Source organism: Schistosoma haematobium, chromosome ZW (assembly GCF_000699445.3).
Source record: "Schistosoma haematobium chromosome ZW, whole genome shotgun sequence".
Classification (NCBI taxonomy): Eukaryota; Metazoa; Platyhelminthes; class Trematoda; order Strigeidida; family Schistosomatidae; genus Schistosoma; species Schistosoma haematobium.
In genome coordinates, this window is record NC_067195.1 from 67595110 (window position 1) to 67616450 (window position 21341).

At 31.0% G+C, this 21341-nt stretch overlaps 1 protein-coding gene across 1 annotated transcript in view; it reads right to left on the minus strand.

Moving 5' to 3' along the window:
- The window catches only part of HMR-1_1 (Hmr-1p), a 57481-nt gene extending 36913 nt beyond the window's left edge, over positions 1-20568 (minus strand). The window contains exons 1-3 of the mRNA XM_051212108.1: positions 19625-20568; positions 3756-3936; positions 246-438 (exon numbers count right to left, since the gene is read on the minus strand). Coding sequence (XP_051072248.1) covers positions 246-438; positions 3756-3910 — 348 coding nt within the window. The 5' untranslated portion in view covers positions 3911-3936; positions 19625-20568. The remainder of the gene's footprint in view (positions 1-245; positions 439-3755; positions 3937-19624) is intronic.
- Between the last annotated feature and the right edge of the window lie 773 nt (positions 20569-21341).

Genomic DNA, 21341 nt, shown 5'->3' on the forward strand with positions numbered 1-21341 from the left:
AGGGTATTTGGTGGCATCGTACACTCAATGAAACAGTTAACATAACCATTCGGAACTGAACATCATGAATTAAAATGTAAGCATTTTCATTAATTTAATTTCAGCCCATTATTATCAGCTTGTTTTCAAAAAAGCTTAGCTTTTTTTAATTTTTTAACAGAGATCATAAAAAATAAACAGTTAGGATAACTAAACAACGAAACTATTTTTAAGACAATATAAATGATCAATACATAGTAGCTTACCATATTTCTAAGTGTAAACAGTGTACCATTTCCACTGTTGTCTGAAGTGATAAATTGAAAACCAATATGTACAGTTTGTTGAATTGTTGTATTAATATAAAAACTAGTGAAAGGCATTTCTATTGGAGTATTGGCAACATTAATCGACAAAAGTTTACATTGTCGATTCATATAAGAATCTATACATGAACAACTGATTAAAAAACAAAAATAGATTGATATGGTTAAAAAAGGTAAAATGTAATGCTAACTATAGAATAAAGTTAATTATTGACAAATTTTACACATAAATAAGGGTATTAGATGATTTTCTCTAAGGATTAATTGCTTCATACTGAAAAAGTCAAGTTTTCATAGTAAGTCATGCCTGTCATAAAGATTGGAAGCCCTAACTTTAAGTTGATATTCAAGTTTGATATCATGAATATAATGTAAATTACCATGAGCGAACCTAATAAACCATCTTTTCAACAGTGTAAAAGTCTTACTTTAACTTTCCTAATCAACTTTATCCCTCTGATCTTCTGTCTAATTCAGATGAACATTTAACAAAGTTCTTTATATTTTGATGTAAAAATATAAATTGTATACATGCCCTTTTTTCAATTTTAAGCCATATATATTATCAGTATAGGGGTTGTGGAGATTATTAAGTTTTTGATTGAGATCATGGACCGATTGATGTTAGACCACCACTAGAAACCTGGAAGCACTGGACGGCCGTTTCGTCATCTTATAGGACTCCTCAGTATCGCACTTCCACGGTCCCTCTGGCGGGGATGGAACCCAGGTTAGACCTTAAGACTATTGGATGCCAGCTCAGAGGTCCAGTAGGTTAAGAGTTCACGCTCGAGACGGAAGGCCCTGGGTTCGAATCCCGCGAGCGGGATCGTGATTGCGCACTGCTGAGGAGTCCTACAATAAAACGAAACTGCCATCCAGTGCCTTCAGGTTTTCAATGGTGGTCTAACACCAATCGGTTAATGATCTCAATCAAAAACCATATATATTACTTGTTTGGAAGAATACTCATGTGAAATGAAACCTGAAATTAAGTAAATTCACTACATTTCAATGTGAATAAATAATCCATTCAAATTAAGTAATTGGTTTTAATCTCTTCACGTTAAAAATAACCAGAAATGATGGATGTGATTGAAAAATAAAAAAAGTATACTAATTTGTTCATGATATTTCAAGATTTCGTTATAACTAAATTAATATCCCCCATTTACAGCATCATACTTCTTCAACGTGTTTAAAAAAACTGTCATAAAGGACACTTTTTATGCAATCCAGTTATGCTATTAGATAAATCTAAATGAAGTAGTTAAATCAGTCAGCTACGACGTATGACCAGGCACATATATGCATCGGTCCAAGTTACCATACCTCATTAGCACAACAAGATGAACACCGAATTCATAAAAGTAATTAATTAAGTGGTGGTAACATATAAAAAAAATATTGCATATAAGAACATAGTACAGGAAGAAAGAATTAGTTCGTAGAAAAAAGAACATAAAGCGAACTTAGTCTCATAGTTTAAGGGAAGACAAAGAGTGTATACACGTACGCTACTGTCATCGATTCTGAGCCATGTCACCAAGAGTCTCCAACCACTGGTTACGATAGTCACGTGGATCCCAACCAAGTAGTCTGCATCTACTAACATGCCTCAGACTTGAAGTTAGTGTCTTCAAGCACTGATGTCACGTTTTGGTTTGGCCGCCCCTAACTTTCTTCCAACCATCCCCAACACTATTCATCATTGCGCGTTGTGGTAATAGGTGGTCAGGTATGAGTAACACGTGGTCCAACTATCTCAGTCAATCTACATTTACAACCTCATCAACTGATTCACCATTATTACCTAATACTCTTCATCTAACCTCACTATTACTTACCCGGTGATCCCAGAAGGTGCGAGAGACATTTCTAAGACATCTGTGGTAAAATACTAGCAACTTACGAGAATCTTCTACTCTTAGTGGCCACGTTTCGCAGCCGTAAAATAGAACATAACGAAATGACGCACAGTATACTCGTCCTTTAGTTGAGAGACAGATATCTCGCCTTCGCCATAGGTGACGTCTGAACAAGTACGGAGCTAATACGGAAATTACTAACGAAAAGGTCGTGTGCGACCAACCTCAAACAGTTATCCTTTGGGCACTGCGGTCACGCTCTCAGGTCACTAAGACCACCTCTAACCCAATTTCCTTGTAAGGTACCTCCAAAAGGACCCTTCCACGGTGTGGATAATCGGGAAGTAATAACTGCCCTCGTACCTCGAACAGCACTCAAGATCATTAAATAGGTAGAATAGTTTTCGAACAAGTACATATTAATCGATTGATATGATAATACCGTTAAACTGAAGGGATTTCGAAAAAAAACTTTCATTTATCTAAATGACTTCTTATTGAATAACTAGATTTTCTAATAAAATTTTGATGCATATTTATTTAAAATCAAAGATATTTACTTCTATATTATACTAGGCTTTATAAAATTAATGTGAACTTGAATAAGTTGTACTGTTTCTATCTGTTTCTTCAAAGCTACATTTCTGTATGATATAGCTTATGATAATTCGATGACTTAGAATATATAAAATATTTTCTTACATTCTTATCTAAATAATTAAACATTCAGTCAAGAAAATTATTTATCAAACCGCTTACCTAATTCTCTAGTAATAGCAATACGTCATCAATGTTATCTTCTACATAAAGAAAGCTGCAGTCACCTGTGTATGATTCGGTAATAGCTATTATCATTAGATGATGATAGCATTTTTTATGTGTTAGATAATGTTAGATAATGTAAGTTCTAGTGTCGGTTGCTATGTCAAGCCCACATAGCTTATTCTAGCTTCCGGACAAGCCAATTTACTCATTCTCTTTGAGTCATATTTTGACCTTTCCAATTATTCGCTTATCAACCTCGACTTTTTATATGAGCGTATGTGTGTGCACTTCTTATCCAGTTCATTACATGTCTGTAACTTGTTTTTGTGTGACTATAAATATTGATTAACTCTTGATTAAATCGACTTGGTTCACACGTCTTCTCCATTGCGCATGATTCCACTTCACTTTTATCTATCCTCTTCGCTACCTTCGCTACGTCTCTCTGATTGTCTATTCTGATCAACGATTGTAAAAAATATAGGTATTCAAAAACTCATTCTCGTATTTAACTTATTTAATTCCGTTATTCACCAACGTGATTTAAGTCAATGTTTATATTAAGAGGATTGGCGACTTGTATATTTCAATAATAATCAGAAACGATCTACCTGAAGTGGGATCTCGAGCCACTAAAAAGTCAGCTCAAACATGTAATACAAGTATATATCACCTTTTTAATTATACACCAAAATAACATCTCAAAGTTTCATCATTCAATCGTTTATGATTGGTTTCCAGAAAATTATTTTAGAATATGAATAAAAAAGAAAAAATTGAAACTAGTTAATCGGTATTAAAAAAATACCTTGTTTACCTGTAACGTTCATTAATAGTGGTTCTTGTTCCAGAATTCAAACATTCCGGTAAATTTGTTGGAGGACTTCCCATAAAACAAAAACATTTAGGAATTATTACTGTTATTGAAATGATTATTATTTTACATAATAAACATAATGAATGAATGAACATTTGGCACTTTGGAAATTTGATAAACACTAAAATAAAACAATACAAAAGAAAAAAAGTTAAGTATATTTCAGTGAAACATTTAACAAACATTAAAAAGCATTTACAACAATTATAATAAACCAGTTGTATAATTCATTTTGTACTGTTTATTTGATGCTCAGAACTGTAGTTGATCAATCTCATATCGGCATATATACATCCTGTAAGGGTTGTCTCAATATTGCTTTAAGTCACAAGTACTATAAGCAAAAATGGATGGTGGCTAACAGGTGAATCCAGGACGCGCATTTTGTCCTATTTAAGATGCAAGTACATCCATCTTATGAGTCACAAATAGGACGGAACGCGCATCCTGGATTTCACTGCAGGTCACCATCCATCTTTACTTATAAAGTGTAATTGCAATAGATTAATATCGTTTGATGAATAATAAAAATTCAAAAAATCAGTGAGCATTCATGAACCTCTATTCGAATGAAACTAAAACCTAAAGGATTCGTATTAAACTTTAGACCTTCAATACTACTGAATTAAAATCCATTATGATGCTTAGTTTTATTCAAAATAACTGTCTGACTTTTGATTTTTCCGAAAAGACGTTATTTGATAAATGAGATTGAAAATATTATTGGCTTGAATGTTGTCGAGTAATTTTATTGACGGTAGGTTAGTTGATATATTTTAAAGATTCATGTATTTGATCAATAGCAGTTTCCTTAATAATTAATTACGACACCAATAGAAATGTGAAACTAGTCGCACTATTAATCATATGAATAAATTTAATCAATAACATCGGGACAATTTCAAAGATTCGACACGATAGCTTCAAACTTGAAAGCGAAACTAATTTAGTTATTCGCCTTTGAGTAGTTGCTTTATTCACACCACCCAAAAAGGAATTACAAATAAACTAAGTTACATAATGCTACAAAAAAATCAATTATACTATCCAGTAAGTTTGAGAAAAGGTGCTACGATATCTTTTGACAGTGTCGCCCTTCTAGTTCGGTAGATTGCGAATGTCATATCAAAATAAATAAGAGCTTCTTGGTTTTATATTAAACTCAAAATAATCAACCTAAAGGATCAAGAATACAATTCCTGTAAATAAATAGAGCCATTGTGATCACCTGAAGACCTGACTTATACATCCAGAAGATGTATATTCAGCCTCTACGTTTACCTTGACCAACAACTAGATCACTACATTATTTTTATATCTGCTCTGTTCCATTTTCAACTTACAGATGTGTTTTTCAAATTCACACGAATTTCTCGTCATAATTATCCTAACAACACCTCTCTTATTACGTAGTATATTCACGAAACGTTATTAACATTATTATTGTTGTTATTAGTACCTTAATTAACCAGAGAAAATTTTCTGTACTATGTATTTTATTCACATGACTTATTTTATTATTATGTTGATTGTATTTTGACTCTTCATAATGAGTTCCTCTAACCTTTCACAAATTAATCTTTTTAATGTATAAATGATGCAGTTTCGAAGTATTTGTACCCGCAAATATTCAAAAGTTCACCATTTTCCACTACATAACTTTATCTAACTCACTAACATGACATAATTCGGCCTTTTTACTATTATAAATAAGGATGTATACATATGTCGAGTCTGATAATGAAGTTACTGAAAACGATTGTTCATTCCAGTATTCTTTATGTTTGAATAGTCCATAACCCAGATTTACTTTTGGATAGAATATTTAATTATTTAAATTACTAATAAAAATGTAATAAAAAGTAAACGATGCATCTAAGTAGTTGAGAAGAATAAAATTGAAAAAAGTATTTCACTATTTATTATAAGGATTTCCCTAGAAGTGAAATAACTTGTTCCAGTGTTATATATCTACAGGTTATAAAATCCGATCCAGAAAACATCTGAAACACTTTAATCTAAGAAATTTCACTTTCATAGTGATAATTGTGAGGTAAAGAATTAAGGTGACTTAATGTTCAGAACTCAAAATAACTAGTCATAAGTTTATGGTTTATTTATGGTTATATAAAATATAACTGTTAATCATAGAATCTTCGTATCATATGGTTATACATAGTTGGATTGTTTGTAGCAGAAAACCATGTTAATTACAAGGTATCCTTTAGTTTGACATTCATTAAATACAAAGAATTTATGTTTATTATATTATTTCAGAATTCTATTACTCTACATTCAGTCTCAGACACCAAACAAATTCCATTCTGTATTTTATTTGAATATTTTAAGATATACCTAGCAATTTCCAGTTTAGTTTCAAGATAAAACATTCAAGTGTATTATGGTGTGTGCTACTGATGTCGACAGATATAAGTAGTATGTATCATCAATTGAAAATGACAGAAGGTTAAGAAGATCGAAGGAAAGAGAACGATAACAGTGATTGATTGATGTGGAAATGAAAGAATAATAAAGTCTAAGAAGATTGATTGATATTTTGCAGAAGGAATAGTCAAGTTTGAGACAACTGATTAATATATTGCAAATGAAAAATTTACCGTATGATTCACAGATTTCGCTAAGATATTCTGTAATTTTGTATTGAAATACATTCGATTGTCCACATATGTGTGTTCTCATTCACTACACAATTGATTGATCACTGGGTGGTGATCAGTGTCATGTGTGTCAAGTCCTTATTTAGTGCAGATCGAATGCTATCGACCATGTTGCAATGTGGCCACCAGTCCAGGTGACTCGATACTGAGGGCACTATATATTGAGATTAGATGGTGGTTGGAGGTAGTCGACAGGAAACCCTGGACCCGGGTTTCGTGCTACTTGGCACTCGTCAGCAAGGTGTACCTGTAATCTTGAGGGAACTGGTGCTACCTGGCGGTCCAGGGTTTCCTGTCGACTACCTCCAACCATCATCTAATCTCATTCACTACAGTACAATCAAATATTTATTATATATATTATTTGTTTTATCAAACAAGTTTATAAGAAAAATGTAAACGATCGTAGAATGGTATATTTACACTTCAAATTTTGAAAAATAAATAAAACTAATATTTTTTTTAACTTTTCTCTACATCGAACAATTTAGATTAACTTATGGATTAACAAGATTAATTATTTTAAATGAACAGGGTCATTTTTAAATGTAAACAGAATGTATTATTTGTAAGTGAAATAACTATAAGACAAAGGTTATTGAAAAAGTGAAAAAGCAGTATCTAGTTCTGTTACATGTCAACATAAAATCTACAATGATTAATCATAAAAGTTTGTTAGTCAGATACCTTGTTTATATGTAACTATGTAATATGTATAGATGAATATCATTGACAAACACAATTAATATACATATTAAAATCATTGGAAATATACAGTCATAGTCATTCATATATAAATATTCATGACTTTTAAAAAGTAAATATTACTTCAGATATGAATCAATCAGTCATTATATAGATGACATTCATCAGAGAATGATCACGATTAAAGTGCTTTCAAAAAATGAAGAACACTGGACAGTTATTTTTTCGTAATATGACATTCCTCAACAGCGCGTTTTATACTAGCCTATAACGTTTTCAATACATGATCTTCAGGTTTACCTCCTAGAGCTCAAATGATATATATTATTGAGCTGGAATCCATTAATAAACACTTCTAAATTTGTTTGTAACCCTTTCATCAAACTATAACCAGCTACTAAACAATCTTTAACAAATTTTACGTAGGACGTTTCATGGTTTAAGAAAAAAACGTTTAACGATTTTGCCAAAATGTTATTTGTTTGAATTCAATGTGAAACAACTCTTGATTAGATCTTATAAAGTTTTAGTGAACACACAAACTGAAAACACAAAAGAAGCTGTGTAGTAATAAAGATCACAAACAGTTGATAAAATAGTTCGCTAAGCAATCAATTCACTCACTATTTCATCCAACTAATACCAACTTGTTAATCCAATACAAAAAAACAATTCAAATAAATATTCATTAATTTAAGTATAACTCCTAAGTATAATAATAATTAAATCAAGGATCATTAGGTCTCATGACAAGAATAGGATATTTTGACTACTGAATTGTAACCCAACAATTCATATTTTCAATATTATTAAATTTACCATTGATCAGAACTGTTTAACAATTACTGTTTTACTTTCAAATTGTGTGAAATTTACTAGATATGACTTAATTATTTCGGTGTTTGAAATAATAAAGACAATGAATATTACTTTTCGGAAGGGGTTTTTGTGGGTATTATAGTTATTTCAATAGTTGAGATCATGAGTCAATTGAAGCTAGATCACCATAGAAAACCTAGAAGAACTGGACAACCGTTTCGTCCTATTGTGGGATTCCTCAGCAGCGCACATTCACAATCTCGCTCGCATGAGATTCGGACCCATAACTTATCAGTCTCGCGCGGGAACGCTTAACTCCAAGACCAATGAACCGGCCGCGATCCAATGATGTTAATATCTAACTTTAGACACAAGTTCAACATTACGAGTATCTATATCATAAACTCAATTTAGGAAATCAATTATACAAAATAAATATAATTTGTTTAAAAATTAAACACTATTAAGTAATATATTTTAACCATCAACCGTTCATTACTTTTAAACAAAATCCAAATAATTCTAGTACATTAATACGATAACTATAATCACTGAATACCAATATTGTTGGAGTTAACTAGATTAAATTTTTTTTTATTAGTATGGGGTTGTAGAGATTATTATATTTTTGATTAAGGTCATTAACCGATTGATGTTAGCCCATCACTGATCATAAGTGTAACATTGATTTTTTTTAAAAGGTAATCAAACAAACGATCAAGGTTCAATTCAATGAATAAATTAAATTATTCATTATATTTTTTTAATGATGTATAGAACCGTAGGAATTTTAAATTTCTATATTTAAAAATAATTTAGCATTTCTCACGATATTTCACTGGTTGGAATCATGAGTCAATTGAAGCTAGATCACCATAGAAAACCTGGAAGCACTGGACGGCTATTTCGTCCTAGTACGGGACTCCTCAGCAGTGCGCATCCACGATCCTGGCCCCCGCGAGATTCGAACTCAGGACCTATCAGTCTCGCGCCAGGCGCTTAACCATCTAGACCACCGAGCCGGCATCCAACGGTGTTAATGTTAATGGCCGTCCAGTGCTTCCAGGTCTTCCGTGGTGGTCTAGCTTCAACTGACTCATGATTTCAACCAGTGAAATTTCTAAAAACCTCCACAAAACCCATTCTGATAATAATTTCTCACGGTAATCAAATTAGTATGTCTTCAGTAGTATATTATTTAATTTTAAAAAATGTTTTTTTTCAAATCATTCATTTAATATTTGAATTTACAACTAAGTCTTTATTCTTTTGTATAAGAATAAAATTTACAGACATTACACAATCAAAACTGTTATATAATAAGATTTCATTAAATGCAATTAATTATCAATGACGTAATTAAAAGTTGGTAATTAATAACTATGATATATTGATAGAAGTAGATAATCAATCTCAAGTATTGGATAGTAACATGATAAATTATTTAATTAGAAAAAATAAGAAAAAAAATAAGGGAGATTTTTAAGAGGCTAATTAATATGAATTTAGTTTTTCGCACTATGTAGTATGAAATTCAGAATTGTTACATAGATCAGTTGTCTATGCTTGCGATTAATTAGCAGTATATATCGATATATATATATATATATATATATATATATATATATATATATATATATCGATATCGACGAATCGGCCGCCCAGTGCTTCCAGATTTCCAACTGTGGTCTAACATCAATCGGTTCATGATCTCAATCAAAACTTAACAATCTCCATAATCCCTATACTAATAACTCTATACGTTAGTCACGATATCTTAGTCTAGTCGTTGTTCAGTTGAAGAGTTCATATATGAGCCATCTTGAACTATGATAAATTTACTGTAATATTGTTTAGAATCAATTATTTTTGGCATTACCATAACATGTTGGAAGTATTGGTAGGTAGAATAAAATAATTCTAATTCATCTAGATTATCTCTTCTTTTGAAAAACAAGGATCATGTTAATTAGTACATTGACCACAGATTCCTATTTTGTATACGGATGGGAAATAGCTTCTAAAAACTATCAATTTACGGTAACTCAATTTCACCTGTACAAATTTCTATGTTAGTGTGTATAACCTAACCTCGATAAACTGTCTAAATTTGTATAGCAAACGTTATCATTATAGTAACTTTGTAGATTTCTTTCAATTGTTTTCAATCACCGCATAAGACCTTATAGCGACTCACGTGCAAATGAGTTTAGTCTCATCTAACGCAGTTAAGCCCTTTTGCTAACTCATTTAGCGGACAAAGTCATCCGCACTATAACAATTTATTGTACCCTTATTATTTTGTGCTTGTATGAAATACGTATATGCTTGAATATTGCTTACGGCCTACGCATTTATTCACTCTGCTAGTCTTACTACTAACTGATTATTTGATTCGATTACTCATTCATTTCACATGCTATATATATATGTCCATGTTATTCATACTCACTCACTCACCCACTCAGTCACACGCTCTCGTCTCGCTCTTGCTCTGGCTCTCGCTTGCTTGCTTGCCTTTCGGCACAACTCTTCTATGCTTGTTTAACGCATCTGTACATTTGGATATATGTGTGTGGTCTCGCAATAAACGTAATCAACACTTCGTATTTGCCTTCTGATTAATATACCGTTGGGACGTCATATAGAACGGTTATCAAGACGAACTGTGTACAAAGTTTAAGGATTATATCGAATACCGACCACTACAACCTAACTGAAAGTTTTTCTCTTGAAACCGATGGTACTTTAACTGTTTTAAGTACATAGTAAGCGAATTTGCTATTGCGACTCAGAGAAATATACAGATTCATAACAGACATTTTTTTCATAAACATATTACAAACACACATGTGAAATCAAACGTTACAGTTTTAAACTCTATTACTAAAAACAACTGGATGTTTCCTTCAACTGATTACTGAAAGACAAGTTATAATGTTATTTGTGTTAAGTTTTCAAGATTAATAAGATATAAGGGAATAGGTAAAATGGTAGCTTATATGTCAGTAAAATATTTAAAACCTACATCATCATCAAGGAACTCAAACAAAAAGATAATATTAACCATCAGTTCATGATAAAGGAAGTTAGCTATGGAGAAATATTAGAGAATTTTTGGATTAACTGTAAAATATACATTCTGTAATAATCACAATATTTAAAACTTGTTATTATAATGAGTATAATAATTGTACTCCTATTACTAAACCGTAGTTTATTTTTTCTGAAAAAATGTGATAAAACAAATGTCTTCTTTAAAGTTATTTTATTAAGAAAACAAATACGAATATGACTTTAATTCTCTTCAACATGCAAAACACTGATATGATCATATTTCTTTATGTATGTACGCTTATAATTATTATATGCATGGGATTTTACATAACATTCATGAATTGAACATATTAAAGAAATAGCTTTCTACTTAGTTAATTAGTTTTTCCTAACCTAAAGTAAATCACACTTTAAAACTTCATATCACAGAACATAATAATATACTTGAAGTAGTTTTTAACTGAATAGACTCTATCAAAAAATTTAACACAATTAATGTTTGTCGTTATTTATTCATCATCAAAACTATGTCCTATGATGAACTATTTTCAAGTGATAACTATTAATCAATTAAGTAGATAAAAACAATAAATTTGCTCAGTTCTTCATTATACTGGCAATTTTTCACTTACACTGATCATTAGTTGTGTGATAATCAATATCATATGTATATGATCTTTAGTATTGATTGAATTATATCAATTAAGCTAGTCTGTGGTTACTAGCCCAGGATACTCAACATCATATGCACATCATGTTTTCGTGTTTATAAGTTGTATCGAATCAATGGGATGTATGAGGTGCCTCAAGGTAACTGACACTTGCCATGTGATTCGAACTTACATAAACTAGCATAGCTGTCATAGATGTTGCCGACAGGTTGATTGCTTCAAGAATCATTTTCATAACTTCCTATCGATTATAATATCTAACTTAGTTGACGATTTTATGGGAATCACTAGCCAACTTGCCTGTTGAAATGCATAATTCGATCAAATATCGAATTTACAATTCAAACGGCTGAGTCGTTATCCACAGAGCTACACAGGTTGCATATATCCCAGCAAATCCATCTATTCTGTAAGATCATGTGACGAAATAGCTAAATTAAGTTAATCCGCACATGATGTACATATGCCAATAAAAATGAAATCAAAATGGTCAACGACGGAATAATTCTGAACTTTTCTAATAATGATTCGAACTAATCAAACGGTAACCGGTAACATTGGAGTCATGTACCGACCAATGTAAAGTATCATGGTTTTAATGAAACAACAATATTCATAACTCTATACTGGTAACCAGTAGATCAGTAGTTTTTTTATTAAGTGTGTAGTTGACTGTGAAAATAATGGCGAATAATATAACATTAAATCCAGTAATATATGTTAACAAAATAGTTGAATTAAATTGTAAATGTTTGCCAACTGATACTTTTTATGAAGTGTAGGAACCCTTATCCTGAATTTCTTGATAGTCATCATAGATTAGCAAGGCATATCCATAAAACTGAGGAAACTTATTCTCCTTGTGGCCTTTGAATCTGTTTCATACAGTGTCACAGTCACACTCGTTGTCATTGAGTATATTATATCTACTGTTCTGTGAAAATTAACTAAACCATAAAAAAACCACACATAATTCATTTTTTTCTACAATAACCCCTTCCAACTATCAATTATAAAGCATCATGATATTAACTAACATTGACTATATACAATATTCTAAAGAATTCAAACATCGTTAAGATACAGAGACTATGACATTGATTATCAGTCAATGACTAATTGGTGTAAATATTTAGATAGCATTAAACTGGTAACCAATTCAAAAACTAAACTTAATATCGTTGACTAAAATTTTCTTACAAATTAACAAATAATACAGTAATTTCAATAGTTGAGATCATGAGTCAGTTGAAGCAAGACCACCATGGAGAACCTGGAAGCACTGGACGGCCGTTTTGTCGTAGTATGGGACTCCTCAACAGTGCGCACCCATGATCCCTCCTCGCGAGATTCGAACCCAGGACCTATCAGACGAAACGACCGTTCGGTGCTTCCAGGTTTTTCATGGTGATCTAGCTTCAATTCACTCATGATTTCAACTATTGGAATTACTACAATCTCCACAAAACCCCTTCTGATACAAATAATACAGTAAGTTTTTATCAAAAATAGTCTCTCAAAAATGAATTATAAATAAATCAACTGATAAATTATTTACATTTGTTCTTTGCTTTTGTTCTAATTTATTGTATTTTATTCTTTTTTTAATCTGATTAATTCATAGTTGTATTATATATAACCTTACCCAAAGAGTATTACACTGGCTTCTTTCGGAATATAATGTAATCAATACAGGATGAATAAACAAATACTATGGGCTATTATTAATGATATCATTATTAATGTGTACAGTATTAAGTTCAGTCAATAAACAAATCGATAGAAATCTACTCAAATATTCACTTGTCGCCAATATTTATACAATATATAATGAATATAATAAAATCAACAGAAGGATAAACAGTTGAAGAATTCATTACTCTATTTCTAATTTGAAAGCACAGAAGAAATAAGAAAGAATGAATAAAGGGAGAAGATGAAAATAAAAAGTATCCCTTATCTAAACAATCGTTATTCCATCAGAGTTACCATAGTGATTAAATATTCGATTGACAACCAACTGTTACTTAAGTATATTCTATTCGTTAAATAAACGAATAAATGTCATTTATGAGTATGATATGATAACAGAGAAAAATTTATGTTCCACCCAGATATGATATCAAAAAGGGGGGAGAAAAATAAGTAACTATATTTTATTTTCAACGTTTTTATCACATCATTACATTACTTAATATCGTGATGTTTATATCAAGATCAAGAGTTAAAAAAAGGATTTTTGGAATTTTACTACTTTTTTAACATCATAAACATTCTTATTATTTAGTTTTAAAACAGTGTTTATCACCAGTAACAGGAATCTGTCGAATCTGTTTTTTTTTAATGATCTGTAAACATTTATGCAACAGATCAAACAAAAGAATCAAAGTGAAGGTTTATATAATTTCTTATGATGATTTCCTTTGGTAACTGTTCAGTGTAAGATAATCATTCCCACCGTCACAGTTGAATAATTCATCATTTAATCTTTTCCTTTACAATACAACGTTGTATTATGATACTTATATATGATGAAAAGAATTTGTATATACAAAATGTTAGCACTATCTATCAAGCCATATAGATAAAAATATGTTTTGATTACGTTTACATCAAATAATCTGATGGTCCACTGAAAGTAAATGATGTCGAAATATTTCATCATAGATTTCTATGACTCCTCTGATGAGATTTTATTTAAACTCATTGAAGGTTGTTTGAATCTTTCCATTAATGTTTACGACTTCACTCAATCAAATAAAAGCATCCTGTGTGGATTGCCTTGATATTTCCTTAAGTCACAAGCATTATAATCAGATATGATGGTGGTTAATAGTAGAATTCAGGACGCGCTTTACATCCGGTGCTCGAACTCAGTACCGTTCCCATTAAAAGCCACCGCATTATCCGCTTAGCTACTGAGTCCAGATAGTTACTAGCTTATACAATAGGAAGAAGTCTAATTCATGTTTATATTGATTGTTTGATTCTTCTCATTGATGTTTAAGACTGCAATTGAACAATCTCATGTTAGCATACATGCATTCTATGTGGATATCTTCGATACTGCCTTAAATCACGAACATTATAAGCAACATAATAAAAACAATTTTGATTCCATTGCAATTTTATTCGTTACAAAATACTCTATCTACATATTGCTCTCAAACTAGATATACAGTTTAAATTTATCATCTTCATATACTAATTCATTTGTTAATTGATCAACACAATTAATTATTAATTTTAATAATATAAATTTAAAGGAGAAAAAAGAACAAACATAAAAACTACGTCGTATCAACTAACTTTTTACAGTAAATAAATTGATTTACATCAAAATTATTTGTTTGTAAAATAGACCTCGGTCAACTTGGTATTGTTGACTTTGAATAACTGATATAACAGTTTAATAGTCATATATAACATTATGAACAATGCTGGATATCATTTAAACTCATGTTATAATTAGTGTTTTTTTACAGGTAATTTAGGTTTGTGATGATGAAAATGTTTACAAACTGATTTAAACAAGTGACATGTATATAAATATATATAAATATATGCTATTTTATTTCAGTGAATTAACGGTATCCATTTAATAGTTGAATTTACGAGTCAGAGTAAGATAGACGACCATTGAAAACCTGGAAGCACTGGATGGCCTATTCATCCTAGTATGGAACTCTTCAGCTGTGCTCATCCAAGATCATGTATGTGGTATCGCCTATTGCTTCCAAGTTTTCGATGGTTGTCTAGCTTACGTTGACTCATGAACTCAAGTATTTAAAGTCACTACAATCTCCACAAACCCCCATTTTAATAATATCTATTTAACGCAAAAAGGAGAAAGATGTTAAACACACCCAGCTTTATAAAGTCAGTGAGTGAGTGATGATAATGTTGAAAGACTACAACTTTTGCGCCTTGTTTCAACTAGTCTACTTGACAAATTAAAGTGATGCTTTCTTGCATAAATTCAAGTCACTTCAATCAAAAGCCATCTGGTTGACTGGCATTCATCAGACGACTTGCTTCTTATTTACTTGTAAATTGCCATAATTTTGACATTTAGTACTAATCTTCCAGTTCACTAACAGGAATATATTTATAATTCTATAAAAATGAATAATCACTTTATATTATGGAAATATACAAAAGCTTTTATTACCATCTAACTACATGATCAATTAAGTAGGAAATAGGATTTAATTAAGTACATAAATAATGTATTATGCAATGATCTTCATGACATGGAACATTTTCGTTAAAAATGCAAAATAAAGTTTTTTATTAACTAGTATCAATCACGTATCAATTGAGAACAAGATATGGTTAATTATTTGTTTCTCGTACTAAGCCTTTTGTTACATAATTCCTAGAATTTAAACACAACCCATGTTTCTAAAGCTTAGTTATAATCGTAAAGAACCAAAGGAATTGAAATCTGTTGGTTAATTGTATTCAAATACATTGAGCTACTGGCACAGCAACAGTATATTTCAATATTTGGTGTAGAAAAATATAACTTTACCGATTGAACAATTTATTTTTCTGGTAACAATCTTTACCCAAAAATAACTATCAATTACAAATGAAGATTTTTAAAAATTAATCACAATCCTAATTCCTTTTAATTTACAGTACGATTTAATTAAAAAGTAATCAGTTTACAAGTTTGAAACTAGACTTCATGTATATAATTTCCAACCAGAGTTTTAAACATTTTATCTAATAAAAACAAAACATTTAAATTGATAAGATGGATAGTGGTTAGCAGTGGAATTCAGGATGCGAGTTTCGTCCTATTTGAGACTCGTCAGCTGGATGTACCTGAATCTCATGGGAAGGTTTAAGCAAAACAATATCAAGTGAATTTAAATTCACCCCGTTGCATAATCAAGTGGCTATCAGGACGCGGTAGCTGAGTGGATAACGCGATGACATTTAAAGCGAATGGTACTGGGTTCAAGTCCCAGAGTGAACATCATCTCCGAGATGCAGGTACATCCAGCTGACGAGTCCCAAATAGGACGAAACACACATCCTGGATTAGATTGTTAGCCACTATCCATCATTGCTTACAAAAAGCTTGTGAATAAAGGTAATATCGAAGCATACGCACAATATGCACATATGCCGATAACAGACTGATCAATTGCAGTCTTAAACCCTAATGAGAAGATTCAAGCAAAATAATACCAAATGAATTTAAATTGATAGTTTATTATCGGCTGTTTTTGATGGTATGGCAACCTGAGTTAATATAATAATTCATTGAATCGGTCTTTCGTAATAATCAATAAAATAAAACTAGAACAAATTACACTATGTACAAACAAACAAACAAACAAACTTGTTAAATCGATATTTTATAAATAAAAAAAAGAAGAAACAATGAATAAAGGAAACTGAAATCTAGTCGGTGATTAAAACAAAATATCTAACATAAAAGTATGTATATGACGAATATTGGTAATAAATCAATAAAATTCTTTACTCTTTATATATTATCATTAAACAAGTGATCAAATGCATATTTCATACTTAAATATAACTGATCAATTTATATTTCAAAATTGTGTCAATTTGATTTATTTGGTTAAGGAATCTACGGAACTAACATATTAGGTAAATTCTTTGATTTTTTTTCAAAGAATGTTTAACTAGTTTTTTGTGATCATGTCAATTTATTGTTTATATACCAATAAATATTTAAGAATATTTGTTTTAATAGTTGGGATCATGAGTCAATTGAAGCTAGATCACCATGGAAAACCTGGAAGCACTAGATGGCCGTTTTGTCGTAGTATGAGACTCCTTAATAGCACGCATCCGTGATCCCACCAAGTGAGATTCGAAACCAGGACCTATCGGTTTCACTAGGCGGGATCGTGGATGTGTACTGATGAGGAGTCTCATACTACGACAAAACGGCCGTCCTGTGCTTCCAGGTTTTCCACGGTGATCTAGCTTCAATTGGCTCATGATCTGAACTACTGAAATTACTATAGCAACCACTAAACCCCCTTCTGATATTAAGATTATTTATTTTACATCACTATAGTCATCTTTTTTTAAGAAAACTAACTTTCATAAACAAAAATAATATTTCCTTTAATATTTAAGTAGTATATAGCAACAATTTAGATCGTATAAAATGTCTGATATATCATGCAACTATTAAATACGACACCCAAAAGCATGAAATTCAACGATAATGTAACATACATTATTCATCAGCAATATTTAAAGATGATCAAGCTATGGTTTATAAACAAAAATATAAAAACAGATCGATTGGTTGTTGCGACTACTTAATTTGGACGTTCTAGCTTTAATAGTTATAACGTATGAGTACATTTTAGGAAATGAATAAAAATTGAACACCATTTAACTGTTTGAACTAAGATAGTTTATGGTAGATCACTGGATATCAGTTGTTTCTAAATTATTCGTCAATATCTTATATTTCAAAAACTGTCAATAATTCAACTTGAAGTTTAATGGTATGTTTTTCAGACCCAAGTCGCTACATTCCTAAACAATATAGGTGAAATTTTCACAGATTGAACTCATGAGTCAGTTGAAGCTAGACCACCATTGAAAACCTGGAAGCACTGGACGGCCGTTTCGTCCTAGTATGGGACTCCTCAGCAGTGCGCATCCACGACCCCGCACCGGCTCAGTGGTCTAATGGTTAAGTGCTCGCGCGCGAAGCCAGTAGGTCCTGGGTTCGAGCCCCGGGTGGTGCGGGGTCGTGGATGCGCACTGCTGAGGAGTCCCATACTAGGACGAAACGGCCGTCCAGTGCTTCCAGGTTTTCAATGGTGGTCTAGCTTCAACTGACTCATGAGTTCAATCTGTGAAAATTTCTAAAAATCTCCACAAAACACATTCTGATAATATAGGTGAAGCCTAGGACACAGTGAGTTGGAGAATTTTAGTAAGTGACATATTCGCCACGAAGGATAAAAAAGTATTTAAGTAAATAAGAGCTGAAGGGACTTTAATCCCATTGAGAGATTGAGAAAATACGATATATAAATTAGAAACTGTTGCAAACAATCCTAGTAATGCCAGAATATAACGAAACGTCCTATTAACTAAACAGTAAACGGAATATAAACTTATTATCTACAACCATTTACCATCGACAGACTTGAAGCCGGAAAACTATTCTTACAAAAACGGCTATCAACAGTGGACTTTTTTATCATAAATATAAACACAGCAAAAATACCCTTCTAACGGGTTAGGCTAAATTTCTGTGATATTCTGAGTACTGAGTTATGTTAGGTTTTTAGAATAGCATTTATACTATAATAAAGTATACACGAATTTCAGATTAATAATAGTGGAATAGTGTTTTGTAATTACTGGTTCATTTTTTACATGAGAATCTAGTCACTAACTTTGTTATCATACTTATTCAGATATTGTTATCGACTATTCTGAATGATAATTTCCACGGTGTGAGCAACCGGGAAGTGATAATCACCCTCATACCTCTAACAGCACTCAAGACCATTGTATTCATAATCAACCTCTTTCTTCTTTAAGTAATTAAATGAAAAAATATTATTTACATCTCTGAAATTCCGAATGAGTTTACTAATACAATCTATATAGTTTGACGGGAACACTATGACCTCAAGAATTATGAACACCTAGCTTCGTTTTACGTAGTCACAAATTCATACTTGCTGAAGTCAATCTCATTGACGATGCATTACAAGGATTAATCCCTCATTATTATTTGCTATCAGCATGATTTAGAATTTAAATTTTATAATATAAACTTTATTTATTAAAAGATACATGTATTTAAAATAATTTAATTAAGCTCAAACAAAAGAAAAATCAATTACGAACCTACCTTCAATACAATTTAATTTGCTTCATTTATTCGTAAACACTGATTAAATGTGGATTCGGTATATGACGATTAGATACCAGCCGCTGTTTTAATGAAACCTGATACATCTAACACCCTAGACTACATTAATGTCAACAAAAATATGCACACAAACACTAAAACACAAGCTCATGCTTACTTATACAACAACAGACAGTCAATCATAAGGCAAAGCAATGTAATCTCTTTTTTGGTATGAAACTGACATAGAGAAAAACTGTGAAGGTCATACATATATATGGACATATTCAAACAGGTGATTATGCAAACAAATGACAGACAATCATAAAAACAGAACAAATAAACGTGAAGGTTGACTAACTTAACAATAAACCAAGTGAATTAATTCACTAGTGTGCCGTTCCTGTCTTCTAGATCAATAGGTCAGTTTCTATGTATATCTACGGTGTATGTAGTAGTATGTGTATGTGTGTGTGTAAGTAAAATAAATAAATAAAAAATTATATAAACTGCTCATATTTCATTAAATCACTACAACTAGTCAAAAATACAATACTCCAACTGAATATTTCATAATTCAACCGGTCTCCTTACTATGGGTGTATATGTTTATCCATCTTTATTTGCTTAGTAAATGAACATTTATCAACATTCTGGTTGGTAGAATTATGTTAACAAATCACATTCGTAATAATTTATTCAATCTTTCTTTTTGTTTTTAATAATAATAATAATCGAATAATACGCTGAATGGTTCAGTGATTCCGTATACATGGTAGATTAAAAGAATTATTAAAATTAATTCATTAGGTTTTATCAACAAAGAAGCTTAGTATTTTCAAGTTAAACTTATATGAAATATATTCAGTCTAGATGCATATGATTAAAGTCACATTTATGATTTAACAATAGAATCGACTAAAACATTAGAATTTATAATTAGTATTTTATTATATATATACATATATAACTTGTTAATTGAATGATTGTTTATCTTTTGTGAATATCATTATTAGCTGAGACTTCAATGAATTATTCGATGCTTTATATATACAGAAATCTTTTATCTGATCGACCACTAATGATAATCAATACTGGGTTCAAAACTCGTGGGGTGGGATCGTGGATGCACACTGTCAAGGAGTCTCACAATAGGACGAAACAACTGTCCAATGCTTCCAGACTTTCCATGGTGATCTATCTTCAATTTACTCATGATTTCAACTATTAAAATTACTATAATATTCACGAAAACCCCTTCTGATAATAATTTAGTTGTGTTTTTTTCATGTTTCAGTGAAATTCTCAGAGCTTGACTGACAGTCTTCAATCAGTATATGGAATAACTCTTTAAATATTTCAATAATTTTACATATCCAAAACGGGATCTAACTGATAAACAATTCTTAATCATAACATAAAATTAAATTATACTTATCAGTAGTATTGTGGTATTCATATTATATATACATTTGTAAAGTTTTGTCAACTTGACTCATAAAAAATAGTCCCTTACCAGATATAACACATTTATATATTAGTTTGTTAAGATTCCTAACAAACTTATACTAATCTTTAATTTCATCGAAAAACAAAAACTTAATTAATATATATTTTCAAATCAATATTTTAATCTTATAACAGTATGATGATCATACCATAACATTTGATGGAATTTTGTTCTATTAGCTCAGAGAACAAAACTCCACCAAAATCA